Consider the following 17,220-nt stretch of genomic DNA (forward strand, 5'->3'; position numbering starts at 1 on the left):
TTAATTCAGTCCTCAAATAATTCAAACCTGGTGAGACATGGTCAAAAAGAAATCAATTCCCATTTGATATCTTCACAAAGAAAGAGTGAGCAGAGCTAATGAACAGAGAGGAGCCACTGTTTAATCCCAGAGGTTTGGACTCTGCAGGCTTCTTATCACACTCTCTTCACAGAACAGTTTGACAGAAAAAGGTCAAGAGAAAGTTTTAATTTTACATTTTTGAAATTCTTTCTCTCATCACGCAGTCATTTTGTAGTGCTTTGGTATTCATGTGGGTGTTAAACTTCAGGAAACTCTCCGAGCAGCTCCAGTGACACTGACAAAAACAAGAGTGCAGAAAAAAACCTTTCAGAAACCTCCCAGACTTGTCCCCTTTCCCTGTCAGCTCTATGTCCAAGCAGGCTTTTTGAGGGGTACGATTCTTTTCCTTAATAAGAACTCCATTCAAAAGCTCTCACAGCCCTAAATGAACAAAGTTCTTAGGAATAATCACTGAATTTGGTCCTTGGGTTTGAGAACTGAGGAGTCCTAACCTTCAACCGCGGGGAAAAAAACAGACTCGGCTCAGCAGAAATGATTTTGTTGACAATTTTGATTAATGACATGAAATTATTTAACTGACAACTTGAGTGCTAAGCAGAGATGGAATATTTTCTGGCAGTGTTAGCTGATACCTCAGCATGAGATATTAATGACTAGAGTCAACAGCTTGTAATCACATCCGCAAAACATGAGGAAAAATTAGACAAGCATGTCTAATATTTGCTCTGTTTATTTAATGTTAGGGTTGGAATCAGAAAGGGAAAGCAAATTGTACATAACAGTTGAGAAGATTGATGCATTAAAAACACTTTTTTAAGTTTAGCCTTAAAAATTCAAAGATGAAAATGTATTACATTCTATTTTCTGTAACTCAGTGACTGGAATCATATTGGGTAAAGAAAGTTGTCACCAGCCTCTCTCTGCTTTGATTGCCGTGCAGCTGAATATCAAGTTTTGTCTTTTCCATCCTTTTGTCTAAGGGAAACTGGCTCAAACACTTCACTCATTCTGACTTCAGTTGCAGCAAAAATTACAAATATGTTCTGTTCTCCTTGGCCTGGCTTCTGCAACTGTGTTGGCTGGGATACTCAGAGAAGCACAGGTCAGGGGTCTGGCCAGAGCTCACAGGGCAGCTGCTGAATGCTCCTCACCTGGAAAACCTTACCTCTATCCAAGCCAACAACCTGAAGCACTGAATCCTCTCCAGATTTCATGAGCACATCAAAATGTCTTTTTTTTTTTTTTTTTCTTGGCAGATTTTAACAGTTCACAAGAGGCAAAGCAAAAGAGGGTCCAGTGACAACAGCTCCTGCAGATGTCTTTACAGGCAGGAAACTATTTCGTGGATCCATGGCTTGGTTTGTGAGGAGCCGTCACAGCAGCCTGATTCAATGCCCACATCAATTCTCATTCCAGTACCAACAAATACAGATTGATTTTTTTAAAGATGTTTTCTTCTCTTTCAGCGTTGCTACAAAAGGATTGACTTTATACTACATCTGCTTTTCTACCCAACAAAAAATGGCAACCTGAGGTCCCCACTGAGTACATCTAAATCACCATCCTCTCTTGACACACACCCTTAGAAAATTAAATAAAGTGGGAACTGCCAAATCATCTGTGTCTGGCTGCCTCTTGGTGAACTGCAGAAAAGGGCAGAGAAAGGGACTCGCAGGAGTGTGAGAGACACAAAACCCAGCAGGGGATGTGGTCATGGGGAGCGGGGAGACTGGCAGGACTTGCCTGGAAGGAGCACAGACCTGGCTGCTGAGCTCCAGCCTGGCTGCCAGCCCCCTCTGCCCTTGGTCCCCTCCAAAAAAACCAAATGAAATAAGAGGCAAGAGCACAGAACCCCTCTGTGGGTTCTCCATGTCCGAGGACAGAGCCTGGCAGAGCAGGACTGGGCAGGGGCAGAGAAGCTGCTTGGGTTTCTCTGGGTGGCACCAGGGTGGTGATAAGAGCGAGATAAGGAGCGCTGGAGCTGCTCCCTTTACCTGTGCTCATGGTCAGCGTGGGACTGGCCTTTGGCACACTGAGCCTCTATCCGCTGCTGGGGCCCTTTTCTGAAAGGGAAAGGATTTCACTCATTCATGGTAGAGTTTGTGAGCCTTTGCTGCTTGTGTTTCTGGAGCACTTGGGAATATCTGATTGCTAAACGTCGTGCAAAGGCAAGGTCTCATTATATAACAGAATATATAAAAAGATATGCTTTGTATCCTAACTCGCTTTTTACTGTTGGTTGACGGGATTAAATCTATTTTATTTTTGAGTTGCGGCTCACAGTTGGTGTTTTTACCAGCCCAGTGGCAGCATATCCCACCAACCTGTGTCCCGAGTGCCGTCAGAAAACGCCGACCCCCGAGGCTGCTGTAACCATTTGCCATCTAGTGGACAATGGAAATCTCAGTCCGTGCTTGGCTCGAGTAGAAAGAAAGAAGTACACCAGGACTGGGGTGCCTTCTTTGGAAATCTGGCCTGGCCCATTGGCCAAGACATTAACTTATTTTAAATAAGTAATGGTGCAAGATCCAGTTCGCCTCCTGATAATTTATAATCTGAGTATTTAAAATCAGACACCTTGATTGAAGCTGGAGGGAGGAATTTGTCCTCTTTTCCTCTTGCGCATGGATCTTGCTGTGTTGTTCAGTGCTCGACCACAGCAATTTGTAGTGGTTACACACACTCCGGGGGCGATTTTTTGTCTTCTAAAATGGGTGATTTTTTTTTCCTCTCCTGACTGTGCCTTGTTAGCACAAAAAAAAGGGTGGGAAGACCCAGCAGATGAAGAAACTTGTTCATGTCTTCAGCCTGCCCAGACCACACGATTTCTATTTAATTTAGCAGGCTTAATTCTTCAGTCTGGATTAATTTTTCCCTGCCACTGGGAATTCTTCCTATAGGGGAAAAATATTAACAACCGTCCCTTTTCATGACCTGATGCAAACTGGAAAACTTATTTTGACCAGTCAGACAAGATACATAAAAATCTGCTATCCCTCCTAATTTAAGTAGTGTCTTTCATTTACAAGGTATTTCTCAACAGGTTAAGAATTTCCACATTAATCACTGGGTTTGAAAATATCACCAGCGGTGCAGTTGTCACACCTGGACCTTGGTAAACTGTCCTGTACACAGGGAAATCTGGGGAGGTGGGAGGTTCTCAGGAGAATGGGCTCAGTGGTAAAAGCATCTTGGATTAATGTGCAGCACAGGCAACTGGAAAATTTGATGTCCTTGGCAGTGAGGGAGCACAGAGGTTTCCTGCCCACAGGGATGAGGAAGGTTGAGCTGCAGAGAGGTGGAGATGTGACCAGAGAGGGCTAATCCTGCCTGCCCTGAACGCCTGACATGTCTCAGCTGTCAGTGGCATTCAACAATACCATGGCTTGGATTCCAGGAATGCCTTCAAACACCTTTCAGCCTTTTTTAAAAAAAGTTGGGAGCAAACAGTCAGCATTATCTTGATATTCCAGCCAGGAATAAATATGGTTTACAGAAGCTGCCAGTGCACACACACACAGATACTCACTCAGGCACACCCAGACACTCCCACTGAGCTCTCTAGTGTGTCCCTTCCAGCTCAGAAAATTCTCTGACCTGGGATCTTCCACATAAATTCCCTGCTTTTTACAGACAAGCCTGGCTGCGAAGTTAAACTACCAGAATGTGCCTATTACTTTGGTGGAGAGGAGCTCTTGGGAAGATCAGGTAACTTTCAAGACAATGGATCAGATCCTGACAATTTCTCCCTCTCTAGACTCTTCGAGCCAATGTGTTTTTAGGATCTAAGCTTGTGCACTGGCTCCTTTCTCGTATTAGTGGCAGCTCTGGGTTCCAGTGCCGGTAGGACAGCCTTGCCCCTCTCCTGCAGAGTATTCCCAGGAGCTGTGCCGTTCTCCAGGTGTTAACCTTGTGCTCAGTGCCAACGAGCTCCACCTTACCCACCTGCACGTTGACCTTGGGCAGTTATCTGGACAAGCTCCGGGCTTTGTGCACTGAGAACACAACTCCACCATTGTTCCTGAGATTGGCTGCTGGGCTCTGGGTGCCTACCATGGAAATCAGTGGGAATTTTCCATCCATTCCACTGGAAAATCTCATGGATCACAATGCAGAAAGATCCTCTACCAGCAAATGACCCACAAAGATACTGATACCTAATGAGCTCTAGGACAGCAGACGTTTCATATCAGATAGAGCATCTCTAAGTTAACTGATTCAAAGGTTTAATATGTTAATCTATTCAGCTTTTGGCCCTCATGGCAAGAAGGACATCGAGAAGCTGCAGCACGTCTGGATACAGGAACGGAGCTGGGGAAGGGGCTGGAGCCCCAGGAGAGGCCGAGGGCGCTGGGAAAGGGGCTCACCCTGGAGAAAAAGAGGCTCAGGGTGGATCTTCTGGCTCTGCAGAACCCTCTGACAGGAGGAGGCAGCTGGGAGGGTCGGGCTCTGCTCCCAGGGAACAGGGACAGGAGGAGGTGGAATGGCCTCAAGCTGGGCCGGGGGAGGCTCAGGTTGGATACTGGGGAAAGTTCTTCACTGTGAGGGTTGTAAAGCTCTGGCACAGCTGCCCAGGGCAGTGTTGGAGTCTCCATCCCTGGAAGTGTTCAAAAAACATGTGGATGTGGCACGTGGGGACGTGGTTTAAGGGTGACCATGGTGGTGGTGGTGGTGGGTTGAGGGTTGAACCTGGTGACCTTAAAGGCCTTTTCCAACCTTAACAATTCCATGATTCTGAAATTTCCTTCATATCATGAAAATTCAGAGCAGAGCCTTTGCTGGCAGAGGGTGGATTTAGAGATTGACATTTTCAGACTACAGTTACTTCAGGCAACAACTGGATCTGGTCTTCAGGGACATTTTACTTATTGCTGATTTTAACCTGTTTGGGCTTTCCCTGTAGTTCAGTTGTAATATCAAGCACCTGCAAGATAAGAAGAATAGATTAATTATAATCCAGGACAGGTCCATAAAGCATATTGTAAACTGTGGCCTAGTGAATAAAGAATGAAATGGCAGGAAATAACAAGGGCAAATACAGTATCGATAAATAAAATATCAAACTCCTTTCTCCTGCCTAAGTCCTTTTCTCTGGTTTCTTCAGAGTTGGCTGTACATTCTTATTTGCTCTTTGATTAGTTATTTTAAATTGAGAATAAATTTCTTTTGCTCTGCAGCCTTTTCTCGCATGACTTTTGTGGTTGTTGGTGATACCAACAGGCTGAGGCTCAAGGGCTGTGAATTCAGAGCTGCAATTTGCCCATCCTCTGTTCCCACAAAGGAAAAACTTTTCTGGAGTTTTTCTCTGGAAAACTGGGGGAATCAGAGCATGGCCATATGGGTTTGTGTGGTTTATGGTTCTTCCTGTGCTTCCTCCTCCCTTTTTTGGGGCCTGCACCCCAAGAGGTGCAGCAGCCCCACAACTAATTTGCCCCTGAGTTGCTGCATCCTGAAGTTTCCCATGAGCTGGACACCTGAACATTGGAGGGGCTGTGAGAGTTGATAGAGAGCTGAAGCTTTATTTACCAAACAACAAACACAGATGTCTAAATGCAAACATGATATATAAAAATATGTTCCTCACAGGCCCGACTGGTACCATGAGACTACAAACTAAAATTAACTCTAGAAACAATATTCTTCCATTTGTGAGGAAGGCCAGGAACACTACCTCCCTAACTCAAAATTAAATGGCAGACAGATATTGAGGTATTGAGGCAGGTTTCAGGGTCCACAAAACATGGAACAACTATTCCTGTATTTAATTGACAAAGTTTGACACTCAAGAAACGCATTTTGGATCACCAAGAACCTGCAGCCTGTTGCGAATGCAATTGATCTAAAAGAACAGCTTCACCATGTGATGAAATGCTCTTTTATTAAATAGCAGATGGTTTGACCAGGAGCTTGATTTGAAAATAACAAACTGCAGACCTGAGGCCATTTTCCTCGAAATCTTTCCCTCTGGCAGCCACTCAAGGCTCCAATAAACAGTAAACATTCAGTCTTCATCCCCAGAACACACACCCCTTCCAAGCCCGGGAGGGAAGGATGTGTGAGTTCAACCACTCCCCGGGATCTGCCCCAGAGCAAGCAGGTGGCCCCAGCATTGCCCCATCCTGTATTTCCATCAGCTCCTGACCCAAAGGCCTCTCCAAGGCACGAGGGACACTCAGCAAGCAGTCACAGCTCCTTGTCCCTGCCGTTGGGTGAAAGGAAAACTTCATCCCAAGGTACAAATTTTTTAGGGCTGGGACAGTGCCCTCTACCCAGACTTGGAAAGTGCCCAGAACAAAAATCTCTATGACCAACTGCACTCACTCAAACTGCTGCAGATTTCCACTGGCCCTGCAGAATTCAAGCTGTCTTGCTCCCTTCCTTTACATTCACCTGTTTGCTCCCTCCCCCAGCCATCCTACATAAAGTGAGCCAATACCTCATGCTGATGCCAAAGTGAAATTCTCCACTGGAAAAATCTAATCTGTTTCTGTTTCTTCTCTTTATGAAGCACAAACCAATGCCTGGGCCATGCTGCAGCCCCAGCACAGGGATGGACCAAAGGGAACTTTGTTTTTTCTGCAGGGCAAATCACAAGGCCCACTGTCATTGTGTTCTGATTTTGGGTAGAAGAAACAGACAAAGCATTCTATTTATTTATTAAAGCACTATATTTATTTGTATATCATAGCTTGTTATGCATCAAAGCTTTGGATAGGCAGGTTGAGCCTTGTACCCACGTTCTGTTCCAGCTGGAGAACATGGTTACCATCACTAAAACATGCAAAAAGGCCTTTCCTTGCAACAGAAATGTCAAGATCCAGTTGCAATGAGTTCTTCACAGATGTGGAGGCCCAAAATGCTCGGAATCCCGGCACTGGCACAGCCATCAGTGTCCGTTAGTGCTAAAAAATCCCAGGAAAATGAAGATAGTGTCAGTACCAGTATTTATATCAGTATATATCTCAGTATCAGTATCACCTTACCAGATGAGGTCCCTGTATCCGGCTAGGAAAAGTCTTAAATACACAAATCTCAATCCCCAATTATGGCCCTATTCAAGGTTTCTGTTTCTGTCCCAAAACTGCAAAACATTTGTGGCGCAACTCAATGGGAAGAAATATCTGCACAGCTCCAAGGTACCAGGAGGATTTGGGTTCAAAGGGGAGGAAGGTGCCTGGGGCAGACACAATGCCCCTGATCTGTGACTTACGTTCAGTGGCCACCAGCTGGTAGAGAGGCAGCCCTGTGCAGAGGTTTTCAATGTGTTTCCCATAGAGAATCCAGTCCTTAAAACGCCCTAGCCTGGAGCTGCCAGCTTGGAACAGGGCCCACACATTATTCGGAGAGTACACATCCTTCATAGTCTGAGAAGAAAAGGTTAAACACCATCAGAAATGTAGCTTTAGCGTCACTCTACTGGGACACCCTCTGAGAAGGTTCCCCAACCTAAAATCTCCTTCCTTTGCCTCACAAAAAACCATTAGATGAAGACACTTCATCCTTTAAAAAATAATAATTTTAATCTACTCAGCAACAAAATTCACTAGATATTAACTACGCCAACAGAGTGAGCCTGAGCCATATTGCTGCCATAATAAGTTATACTATTGGCAGCAAGTTTTGCTGTAAATGTGCTACTGGGCTGACAGAAAACGGGCCAGAACTCCAGTTCACCTCCAGGCAATACTTCCAGTCTCCTTCTGAAACTTCAGCTTGAATAAGGAAGTCAAAATCTGGTCAAAGTAAATTGATCCCTACCTTCTGTTCTGAAAAAAAAAATAAATTCAAGCAATGTCAAGGTCAAAATATCAGCAGGACAATGAATAAAGGGAAAGTTTCCCTGGACTTATATTGTGATCACCTCAAAATAGCCAAATTACATCAGTTCTGAGGATAAGGGACTGTACAGCTTGAGACACCTCGACAACCCCCTGTAAAACTGCAGGGGGGCCAGGATTGTTCATTATCTTAAAAGAATATTCTGTAGGATATTCCCCTCAAGATGTGTCTTGCCAGAACAGCTCCATCATTGGTAAGACAGCACAAGTCATTCTTGAGCTGCTTTAGGGGCAGAGTGGAGGGTCTCCCTCACATCACACTGCTCCCACCCCTTCTTTGCCAGCAGCAAGAGTTCCCCACAGTCACCTCTCTCTCAAAAGCCAGACGTCCAATCTCTCGCAGCTCTGGGATTAATTCCTTCTTTATTTTCATGATAAAGCAGGCATTTCGTGAAAATAACCTGGTTGCAATATACCCCTGTGATGGAAAGAATTGAGGTTAAATCATTATTACATTAGTTGATGCTCTCTGCATTTGGGGCAATCTGGAAGGGACAAGTGGCTGCAGAGTCTGCTGCTGTGGAACGAATGCATTTGTCTCCTTTGGGGAATGGAGCCAGCCTGTCCTGGTGCCTGTCCCTGAGACTGGAAGCATAATTCCTGACAGACTTCTGCTAGCCAAGAGCACTGGCAGCCCATCCTCACCTTCAGCCCCATGGAAGTCAGGGACCTTCTTCTCACTTCTAGGAACTGCCACCACAGGTTTCATTTCAAGTCTTTTAAACTGTCCCGTTGTACGGGTGAAGAAAGGAGATGGCCAAGGAGGAGGAAAGGTGTTGGGAATCCTCAGAGAAACAGTGTTCTGGGACAAGATGTGGTGAGAATACACTAAAATAATTTCTGATTTTAAAAACTTCCTCAGGGGTTAACTTGAGGCAGATCCTTGGATTTACTCACATGTGTGTAGTCAAAAATGGTGTCAGAGGAATACACGCCAGAGCGGACGTGGACATCAACGATGTGCTCCTCGCTGTGGACGGTCATGGTCCCAGTGACATAGTTGCTGACAGGATCTCGCAGGGCAAAGGTCTTTGGGAAAAAGCACAAAATCATTGTTCATCACCTGGCTTGCATCTTTAGCAGGTGCAACAACCCCCAATGCTTTCTGCTTCATGTAAATAGTAAATCCCTTAAGAACCCTGGAGCAATCTGAGGAGGCTCTTGGGCTGGAGGTCAGTTATAAAACAGGCTCTCGTGCAGGCTGAGGAAAACCTGCATGGGACATCCCAGTCATTCTGGGCAGCAGGTACTGGCAGGAGACTGCTCCAGTCTCCAAATGTTTGACTGTGCTAAGGGGACCTCTGCCCCCCTTGTTACTTTGCACCTGTACAGAACCTCTGGCAAAAGCTCTTTTTCTCTACACTTGACAATTAGAAACTTGTTGGGTTTAGTTTCTTCTGTGGTTTTCTTCCTATTCTATTCCCCCTGCCCAGGGATCCAACACATTTTAAATGCTCCTGTGCAGGACAAGGCTCATCACTCTACTCACCTCCAATGCAGAAGTCTGAGCCCAAAAGACTCCCAGGCAAATGAAGACTGCAGCCTGTAAAAGGAATCGGAACTCTCACTAAAACACCAGGCAGTGCCATAAGAAAACCCAGTCCATGAACTGAGGGAAGGAGCTGGAGAATGAGTTTGAAAAATTATCCACTTAGCCTGTATATTAGCTGAAAACAACTACAATTCCTCATTGCAAAGTTTTGCTGTCAGGCTCTCCTTCGCCTGTAAAGCAGAATAACTTAACCGTTACATTTCTGCAGTTTTCTGAAGTCCCTCCTTGATGCCATGTTACTTCTTGATTTACCTCTACAACTGCAATTATTAAATCATAACTAACCCTCCCCTTCTGAACTGTAACCAATTCTGCATTCTTTGCTCAAATGAGGCTTCCACTGACTTTGCGACCCAAGAAATCTAAGTCCTCCTTTTTGCACCCAAAGAAATAACACACGGACCATATTATTGAACCACTGTATTGTACCACTAACTTGAGCATCTTCTTCTCTATCCTTTTGTTTTTAAAAGTGAGGGACTTACAGTATTAAAAGTTCAACAGAAATGGAGATACTCACAAATCTCTTCATTTTTCTTTCAGATGAGAACAAGAGGCTGCAGAAGGTAAGAACGCAAGGAAATCCCAGAGACCTTCAACTTTTATATCTTGCTGGAGGTGTGGGAAACACTTGACAGAACTTTCCTTCATGACTCGAACAAGTCCATATCTACATGTCGTAAGCCTCCTATCTGAATTTTGGGTTGGCACAGATAACCTGCCCCAGATATATTTAAAGCACTCAGTAAGTCTCAGTAAATCAATCACTCTGCAAATGGCTATTATTCACTGGTTTAAACTTTAGTCTTGCTGGTTCTATTTCTTTTTAAATATTTAACAGGATACTCTCCAGAATTAAATGACATTGGGAATAACACTGCTATTTATTCACACAAACTGCATTTTGTCTTCTGAAACACAATCCCTAACAGCCTGATTGATAGTCTGCAGAGAAATGCTGGGAAGAAACACCTGTGTCATGGTGGCCTCCATGTCAGGCAACAGTTCTTGAGCCATTTCTTTCACCGAAAACTTTGGATGGGGCCCTGAGCCACCTGACAGTGAGTGGCATCCCTGCCCAGGGCAGGGGGTTGGACCTGGATGATCTTTAAGGCCCCTTCTGACCCAAACCACTGTGGGACTCCATGATTGCATTCTATGTGCCGGGACTCTTGACAAGAAATGCTGCTCATTTTTGATCAGTTACCACCGTGAACAGAGCACATGCACTGAAATGAGTGACAGAGCTGGGAACAACAGCTGTGCTTCACAGGACAGCCTGGGGCACTTCTGGCCTCCTCAGCACACGAAGGAGTGACATGAAAACTAAGCCCACGGGGTTGCGGACAGAAGGAGTAGGATGGGGATTTCCCCTTTGAAGCTGCCACTGATTTCTGCATTTTGTGAAAATGCCAGTGACCACGATGTTGCCATGAGAATGTTCTCTGATGTTCTTAGGTGACTGCGACCTTGCCTGGACTCCTCCTCATCCGCTATTCCGCACCAGCCAGTGCTGGCACACCCTGAATCACACCCTGCTTTCTATTAGAAGGTCATAATCAAGGCTGGTTCCCTCCTAATAAAACAAGAACTCAAAATAACAGCAAACACATTTCTGTAATTTCTCTTATCAGAAAAAAGGAGGAGATTGCACAGAAATATCTCTCAGCAAACAGGCCTCAATGGAAAAAGAAAAAAAGGAAATTGCATATATTTGCTTTATGCCACCTAAGTCCACACAAGAAAAGGTTATCAAGTGTAACAATGCTGTGCTGCTTAGCAATATATCAGAAAACACATAAACAGATATCAAATTCTGCTAAACCCAGTTAGACTAATTAGGTTGATGTTGCACTCCTCTTGAAAGCTGGGTCTGTCCTTTCTTCTCAAAAGACTCTTTATTTTTAAAGTTATGGGTATGTCAGAAATACTCAGAGTAGATTTTGATAGTCAAATAAGTATTTCACAGCAGGACTATAACAGGGTTCAGGCACCACAAGTTAAAAGAAAAATCTTAATTTAACTTTTCCTCAGTGATTATGCCTTCATGTACTCATTTTGTTTGAAGAACACTTGAGAAGCAGCAGCTTCTTCTTCCCTCAGCATTCATGTGCTTAGGCACAGGTAAGGGCAGAGCAGCAGGGGAGATCAACAGTTGTTTACTGAGGGAGAACTACAACCATAGCCATGATCTCACCATCTGCACCTTGCATTGCACGGACTGAACTCTGCTGAGCCCATCAGACAAGGACAAAAACTGAAAGTTAATTTCTAAAAAGCATTTGCCTAATTAACCCTATTGCAAGTGGACACAGCCTGAGTTGGTTGTCCCAAGCAAAGCCTTTGATAAAATCCCAATAGGCAAGCCTTGCTTTTTGGAGATTTTGCCAACAGTTCATCACACATCTCCCAGGAATACATCTGAAATCAGCAGGCATGTGAATCCCAAGCATTGGAGTCCTAGAGGCACCCTCTGATAGGAAGTAGCTGAAGGAAGGAGCTGCCTAAGAAGGGCTGAAACCCCTCTAATCTCACTTTGGCCAGTCCTCAGGCAGAGTGAGGCTTAGCTTATGAAGCTGTGACTCAGAATCCCTCGGTGAACCTTCCTATTTCAAATTTATGATCCCTTTCTCAAATCAGCCCTTAGTCCATAATCAGGTTCTGCTCTCCTGAAGATGCTCTGTGAAGATTCAGGGCCGTGTCTGACAAGCGGAAAGCAGATCCTGAACGAGCTCAGAAAGGAAGGTCAGCAAAAGAACTCAGCAATTCCTATGATTTAGAACCAACCTCATCATCCCCAGGGACTCTCTTAACATTTTTAACATAGTAAGATTACCACCCCCTTGGTTTGAATGGTGCTTTTGGTTAGAGGCACAGCTTCAGGCTGAGTCCTTTGCCACGTTGGCACAAAGCATCACTACAAGCTTACTGGGAATCTGTGCTCTGCTTCTGATTATAATTTCGTTTTCCATTTAAAAGTGACTGTTAAACACATTGAGCTTACCATGACCAGTTTTCCCTCGCTTCCCTGTATGCAATGAATTCAATCGGGCAGGTATCAAAGCCTCCTCTTATCGGAGCACTTCCCCAGGAAACTCGTCATGCTTCTGTGAACACAGGGCACCTGCCAATAAGGTAAACCCATTTTCAGATTTAACTTTGGGATATTATGTATAAAAAGTAAGAGTACACATCAATTAGCAGCAGAGCTGGCCTGGCCTACCATCCAAATGAAGTTGCCTGTAAGTATACCTATCACTTTCTCATACAACTCTTAAAAGCTGGGCAGCTTTTAAATGGTTTTGAGCTTTTCTTGGCACTGAGTGAACTCTTTGTGATTTCAGCAGGGCTCCCAAAGTGAAAATGCCAAAGGGGTGGGGACTGCAGGGGTGAAATCTCCATTTTGGCAGGGATGGAATTCCCCCTGCCTGCTCAAACATGAAAGAGAGAAGTGGCCTGTTCCAGGGGCAACGCGCTTGTGCGATGTCCACAGGACAATATCCTCTCCTTCATGACTCAAAGGCAAATCAACAGCCTCAGCAAGTCATCTAAAGTTAGGGCTCAACTCTTCGCTGAAAGTGTGACACGTGAGAGACTCCAAGTGCAGGATGGTGACACTGAGGTATTTGCAGCAGCCTGAAACCAGTGCAGGAAAAATTCCCAAGCATTACTTCTAAATACTCTGAGTCAGACACTGACCTTTTTCATCAAAATCCTCCTTTGAAGGAGATAAAATCTGAGGCCGATTCAATATTCGCAGGACTATCTTCAAGAGAATAATTGTTCACAATAGTTATCTCAAAAGAATTTTTCATCGTAACAATAGGAAATCTCTCCAAAAGGTATCAGCAGTAGTTCGGACAAACCCAAGCAACAGCAAGCTCATAACTTGTTGAAACTCTGTGGCTTTATAAAGGGGTAAGAAATGTTTGATGTTCCAATTTTCTGAAGAGAAGAGCTTGTTCCTCCCTTTAGACTATCAGTCTTGTATTTGGAGGACGAGATCATTGTCAAGATGCTCAGGTCCCTTTGCTGCTGTGCTCCAAGTACAGAGCTGGACTGTGCACCCATATTCCAACCGTTCAAAACAGGTGCACATGGACATTTCTCAGATCTGCTCCATGTCTGAAATCAAAAGCTCGAGGTGAAAAGCTCACCCTTGCCAAGAAAATATTTCAGAGAACATTTTTCCAATAAGTTACTGAATTGGGTCTGGGCAAGTTTTAGAGCCCACTGTGTCTCACTGACCTTCTTGCCTGGGCAAGGTGCACTGCTGGGGCTAAGAGCCATTTCTATGCATGTGTTCTGTGAACTCGTCAACAAATAATTCTCCTGCATAATTAAATCCTCTTCAGCTGGACTCTACTGCAGAAAGTGCTGAGTCTGTACACAAAGTAAACAAGAAGTCAAAATTATTTTAAGACAGCAAATAATTTGATGCAAGTTAAGCAGCATGATGTTCAAGTGTTTCAAATTTCAAATGTTCATTTCAGATTGTGATTGCTTCTCTTCTTGGAGTTTTCCTAGCTCCTGCTCTTGCCAACCATGTAAGTATAGAGCTACACACAGCTACTCACTACTGCCACAGCAACCACTGGCTTTAGCTCTTACCTCTGAGAAATGTGTTTCTGGAAGTGAAGCTGCTTTTTAAAGTCTGATATTTAGAAGAAAATTGCATTTAAATTTTTCTATGATAATGAAGAAATTATTTCCGTGCTTGATGTGTCCAGGGAAAAAAGACAGTTACCATACATGGAATCAGGAAAGTCTGTCCTGAGATGAGCATAAACACTAAAAAATAATGATTGATCTGACCACAAAATACAGTAGAATACTGTGAGTATTCTTTCCCCAGCAAGATCCTGCTGGGGAAAGAACAGTAAGGAATTATTTTCATTACTTAGAAAATAAAGGCTTCCCATATTCATTCTGAGCCAAGAAATTTTCTCCCCTTTAATCTGATCTCCAAGAGCAATAATTTCCCAAAACATGGCTACTAGAACTAATGCTTTATTGAGTGAAACACTGCTGGGAATCTGGGAAGCTAAATCCTTACCTCTTTTAATCTTTTCCAAAAATCAGAACCTGGAGAACAACTTTAACAGTGAAAACTCAAACTACTCTGAGATCAGGGTCAGCACCAACCCAAAGGATGGGTCTGAGGCCTGGAAAACCATCTGGGACTTCAAGACTGTAAGTAGATGCCATTATGGCACGAGCAAAATGGCAAAAGAGACAAAAGTTTTCTTAAAAACACCAACGTTTCAACAAAATTTCATTGTATTTAGAGGACATGCTTGAAAATGTGCTCCTTCAACCTTGGGACTCTTTCTGGTGCACTGTGTGCTGTGTTAGCCTTTCTTTTAACCAGTGCCTCTCTCTAGCAATGCACTTCTTCCCTGTATATTGTTTGCAACAAAAAGGCTTTTTTGTTTAATTTTAATAGGGCTATGTTGCAACCAAGGTGTTTTCAAAGAACACTTGCATCATTGCTACAACCAGCAAGAGGTTTTGGCTTGGCAAACACTTTCCTACACCACCTCAAGGAGACAAGGTAGGATGGTGGCTGAAAGTGGGGCAAAAGCCAATTGATTTTCAGTGAAAAGCACTTGTTCCTACACACACAGGAGAAAAGGCTCCAAGAACTGAAGAGAACCTTCTCAGGAGGGCTGCGTTGCTTGAGAAGTTCTTTGAAAAGTTGCACTGCCCATGAATAACCCCAATTACTGTTCAGCCTGGCCTTGGACACTTCCAGGGATGAGGCAGCCACAGCTTCTCTGGGCAACTTGTGCCAGGGCCTCTCCACCCTCCTGAGGAAGAATTTCTTCCCAGGATCCCATCTAACCCTGCCCCCTGGCAGTGGGAAGCCATTTCTCCTTGTCCTTTCACTCCAGGCCCTTGTAAGTTGACTTGACCAATCTTTCCTATCAGCTCCTTCAGATACTGGAAGGCCACAATGAGGTCACCCAAAGCTTCTCTTCTCCAGGATGAGCAGTCCCAATTATCTCAGCCTTTCCTCACAGCAGAGCTGCTCCATCCCTCTGATCATGCTGGTGCCTCCTCTGGACTCTCTCAGCAGCTCCAGGTCCTTTCTGTGCTGGGCCCCAGGGCTGGGGGCAGCTCTGCAGGAGGGGTCTCACCTGAGCAGAGGGGCAGAATCCCCTGGAGCTGCTGCCCACGCTGGGGGTCAGCCCAGCACATGAGGGGTTTCTGGGCTGTCAGTGCACATCGATGGGTCATGTCCAGCCTGTCACCCACCAGGCCCCAGGTCCTTCTCTTCAGGGCTGCTCTCGGTGTGTTCATCTCCAGTTTTGAACTCCAGTGCTGGTTTTCCTGAATGCTGTTTTCTGGCTTTGTTTCTTTGATGCTCAGGGACCTGGGCCTTACCAATTGCAACCCAGAGAGAATCGCTTCATTATCTCCAGGAACAGATTACAAAGCTTGAGCCCATATGGAAAACGCATCCAAGCCTTGTGCAGAGGAATTCCCTCCTACCTCGCTTACCCAGCTCCTGGTGAGTCTGCTGCTGAGAGCCTCTGTGCTCCAGAATTAGGACAGGTTAACAGGATTACAAAAAAAGATTCAAACAGACGTGAGCATGTCACTTTCTGAAATCCTGTGGTTTTCTGTGACTTTTTGTACATCCATGTATATATACCTAAGGAAATGCAACAGGTCTGTCACTATCCTGTGTACAACGATCTGGAGCCCAGCCATTCTTGGGAAGGTTCTGGGGTCTAGCTCTTGACATAAGTCTGGAATTTTTAGGCAACTAGTTGGAAGCATTTCAGCTACGTTTTTATTTTCATATTTTCATAGTCCAAATCTAACTGATTTTTCTTTTTCTTTCAGGATCAAACTTTTTAAGACGATCAAACTTCTCATCAGGATCAAACTTCTTAGAGCGCGATATTTCATGATTGACATTTAAGATTAATGAACTGCCGGTTTATTACTGTTGTTGCTCCTTACTGTTGCAAACAAAGTTTGCAGAAGAAAATTCATAGAACTGTGTACCCATAAGTAAGATTTTTCTCCTTGATAATCTTCTCTTGATCATATTTTCAATCATTTATCTTTTTTCTGCTCTGTGTGGAAGCTGTTGAGTCAGTAAAATTTACCATCAACCTACACTAGTCTGTGCTGTGTTTTTACAAACCCTTTGAAAAATCCGAAGCAATTCCAGACAAGTTGCCAAACTAATGCTATTGCAAAATCCCAATTTTGGTATTTAAACCTCTTCCAGTACAACTTCCCGGGGAGAGTTCACATGTTGCTTGAGCAATTATTCATCAATACTAGAAGAAAATGGTTCTATACTTACTACATTACCATATTGAAGATAACATGAGATCAGTATATCTGATTATTATTTTGACTTCTAATTAACACAGGAAAACATAGTAAATGTAATGTAATGTGAAATGCTTTGGTTTAAAAATAAATACTGCCATGCAATATGGCCAACTGCAAATAGGCAGATGCATTATTGCTCTGACCAGCTCAGAAACTGCATTGCAGATAACAGAATTAAGAAGTGTATTAGGTGAAGTCTGGGGTTGAAAACAGGTGTTAGGCCAAAAGCAAAATAAAAAGCCTGAGCCTACTTCCTTCATCGAAAATTTCAGCAACTCACTCTGTCTGGAGAACACCACATCTTCACCTTCCCTCCTTGCTCAGAGGCCCTTTCCTTGCTCTTTGAAAGGAGTTACTCTAAGAAACGCTTTACCCACTCAGGAACACCCCAGGGTTACTCTAAGGAAAGGACGCAGCAGCCTGTTTTCTTCA

At 44.2% G+C, this 17,220-nt stretch overlaps 2 protein-coding genes across 2 annotated transcripts; one reads left to right on the forward strand and one right to left on the reverse strand.

The window, feature by feature from the left end:
- Positions 1-6,686: 6,686 nt before the first annotated feature.
- GKN2 (gastrokine 2) lies at positions 6,687-10,050 on the reverse strand. The gene is made up of 6 exons (XM_066206396.1): positions 9,953-10,050; positions 9,370-9,423; positions 8,778-8,909; positions 8,188-8,298; positions 7,253-7,406; positions 6,687-6,944 (listed from the first exon to the last, which is right to left on the reverse strand). The coding sequence occupies exons 1-6, from the start codon at positions 9,962-9,964 to the stop codon at positions 6,853-6,855; spliced, it is 555 nt and encodes a 184-aa protein (XP_066062493.1). The 5' UTR covers positions 9,965-10,050; the 3' UTR covers positions 6,687-6,852.
- A 2,574-nt stretch (positions 10,051-12,624) lies between these two features.
- LOC136302813 (gastrokine-1-like) lies at positions 12,625-16,554 on the forward strand. The gene is made up of 6 exons (XM_066206383.1): positions 12,625-12,674; positions 13,926-13,979; positions 14,515-14,625; positions 14,879-14,986; positions 15,805-15,946; positions 16,285-16,554. Exons 1-6 carry the CDS (start codon positions 12,663-12,665, stop codon positions 16,350-16,352), a joined length of 495 nt encoding a protein of 164 aa, XP_066062480.1. The 5' UTR covers positions 12,625-12,662; the 3' UTR covers positions 16,353-16,554.
- The last annotated feature ends 666 nt before the right edge of the window (positions 16,555-17,220 follow it).

The sequence above is a fragment of the Chamaea fasciata genome, unplaced genomic scaffold (assembly GCF_029207755.1).
Source record: "Chamaea fasciata isolate MVZ Bird 193981 ecotype frontalis unplaced genomic scaffold, bChaFas1.0.hap1 SCAF_30, whole genome shotgun sequence".
NCBI lineage: Eukaryota > Metazoa > Chordata > Aves > Passeriformes > Sylviidae > Chamaea > Chamaea fasciata.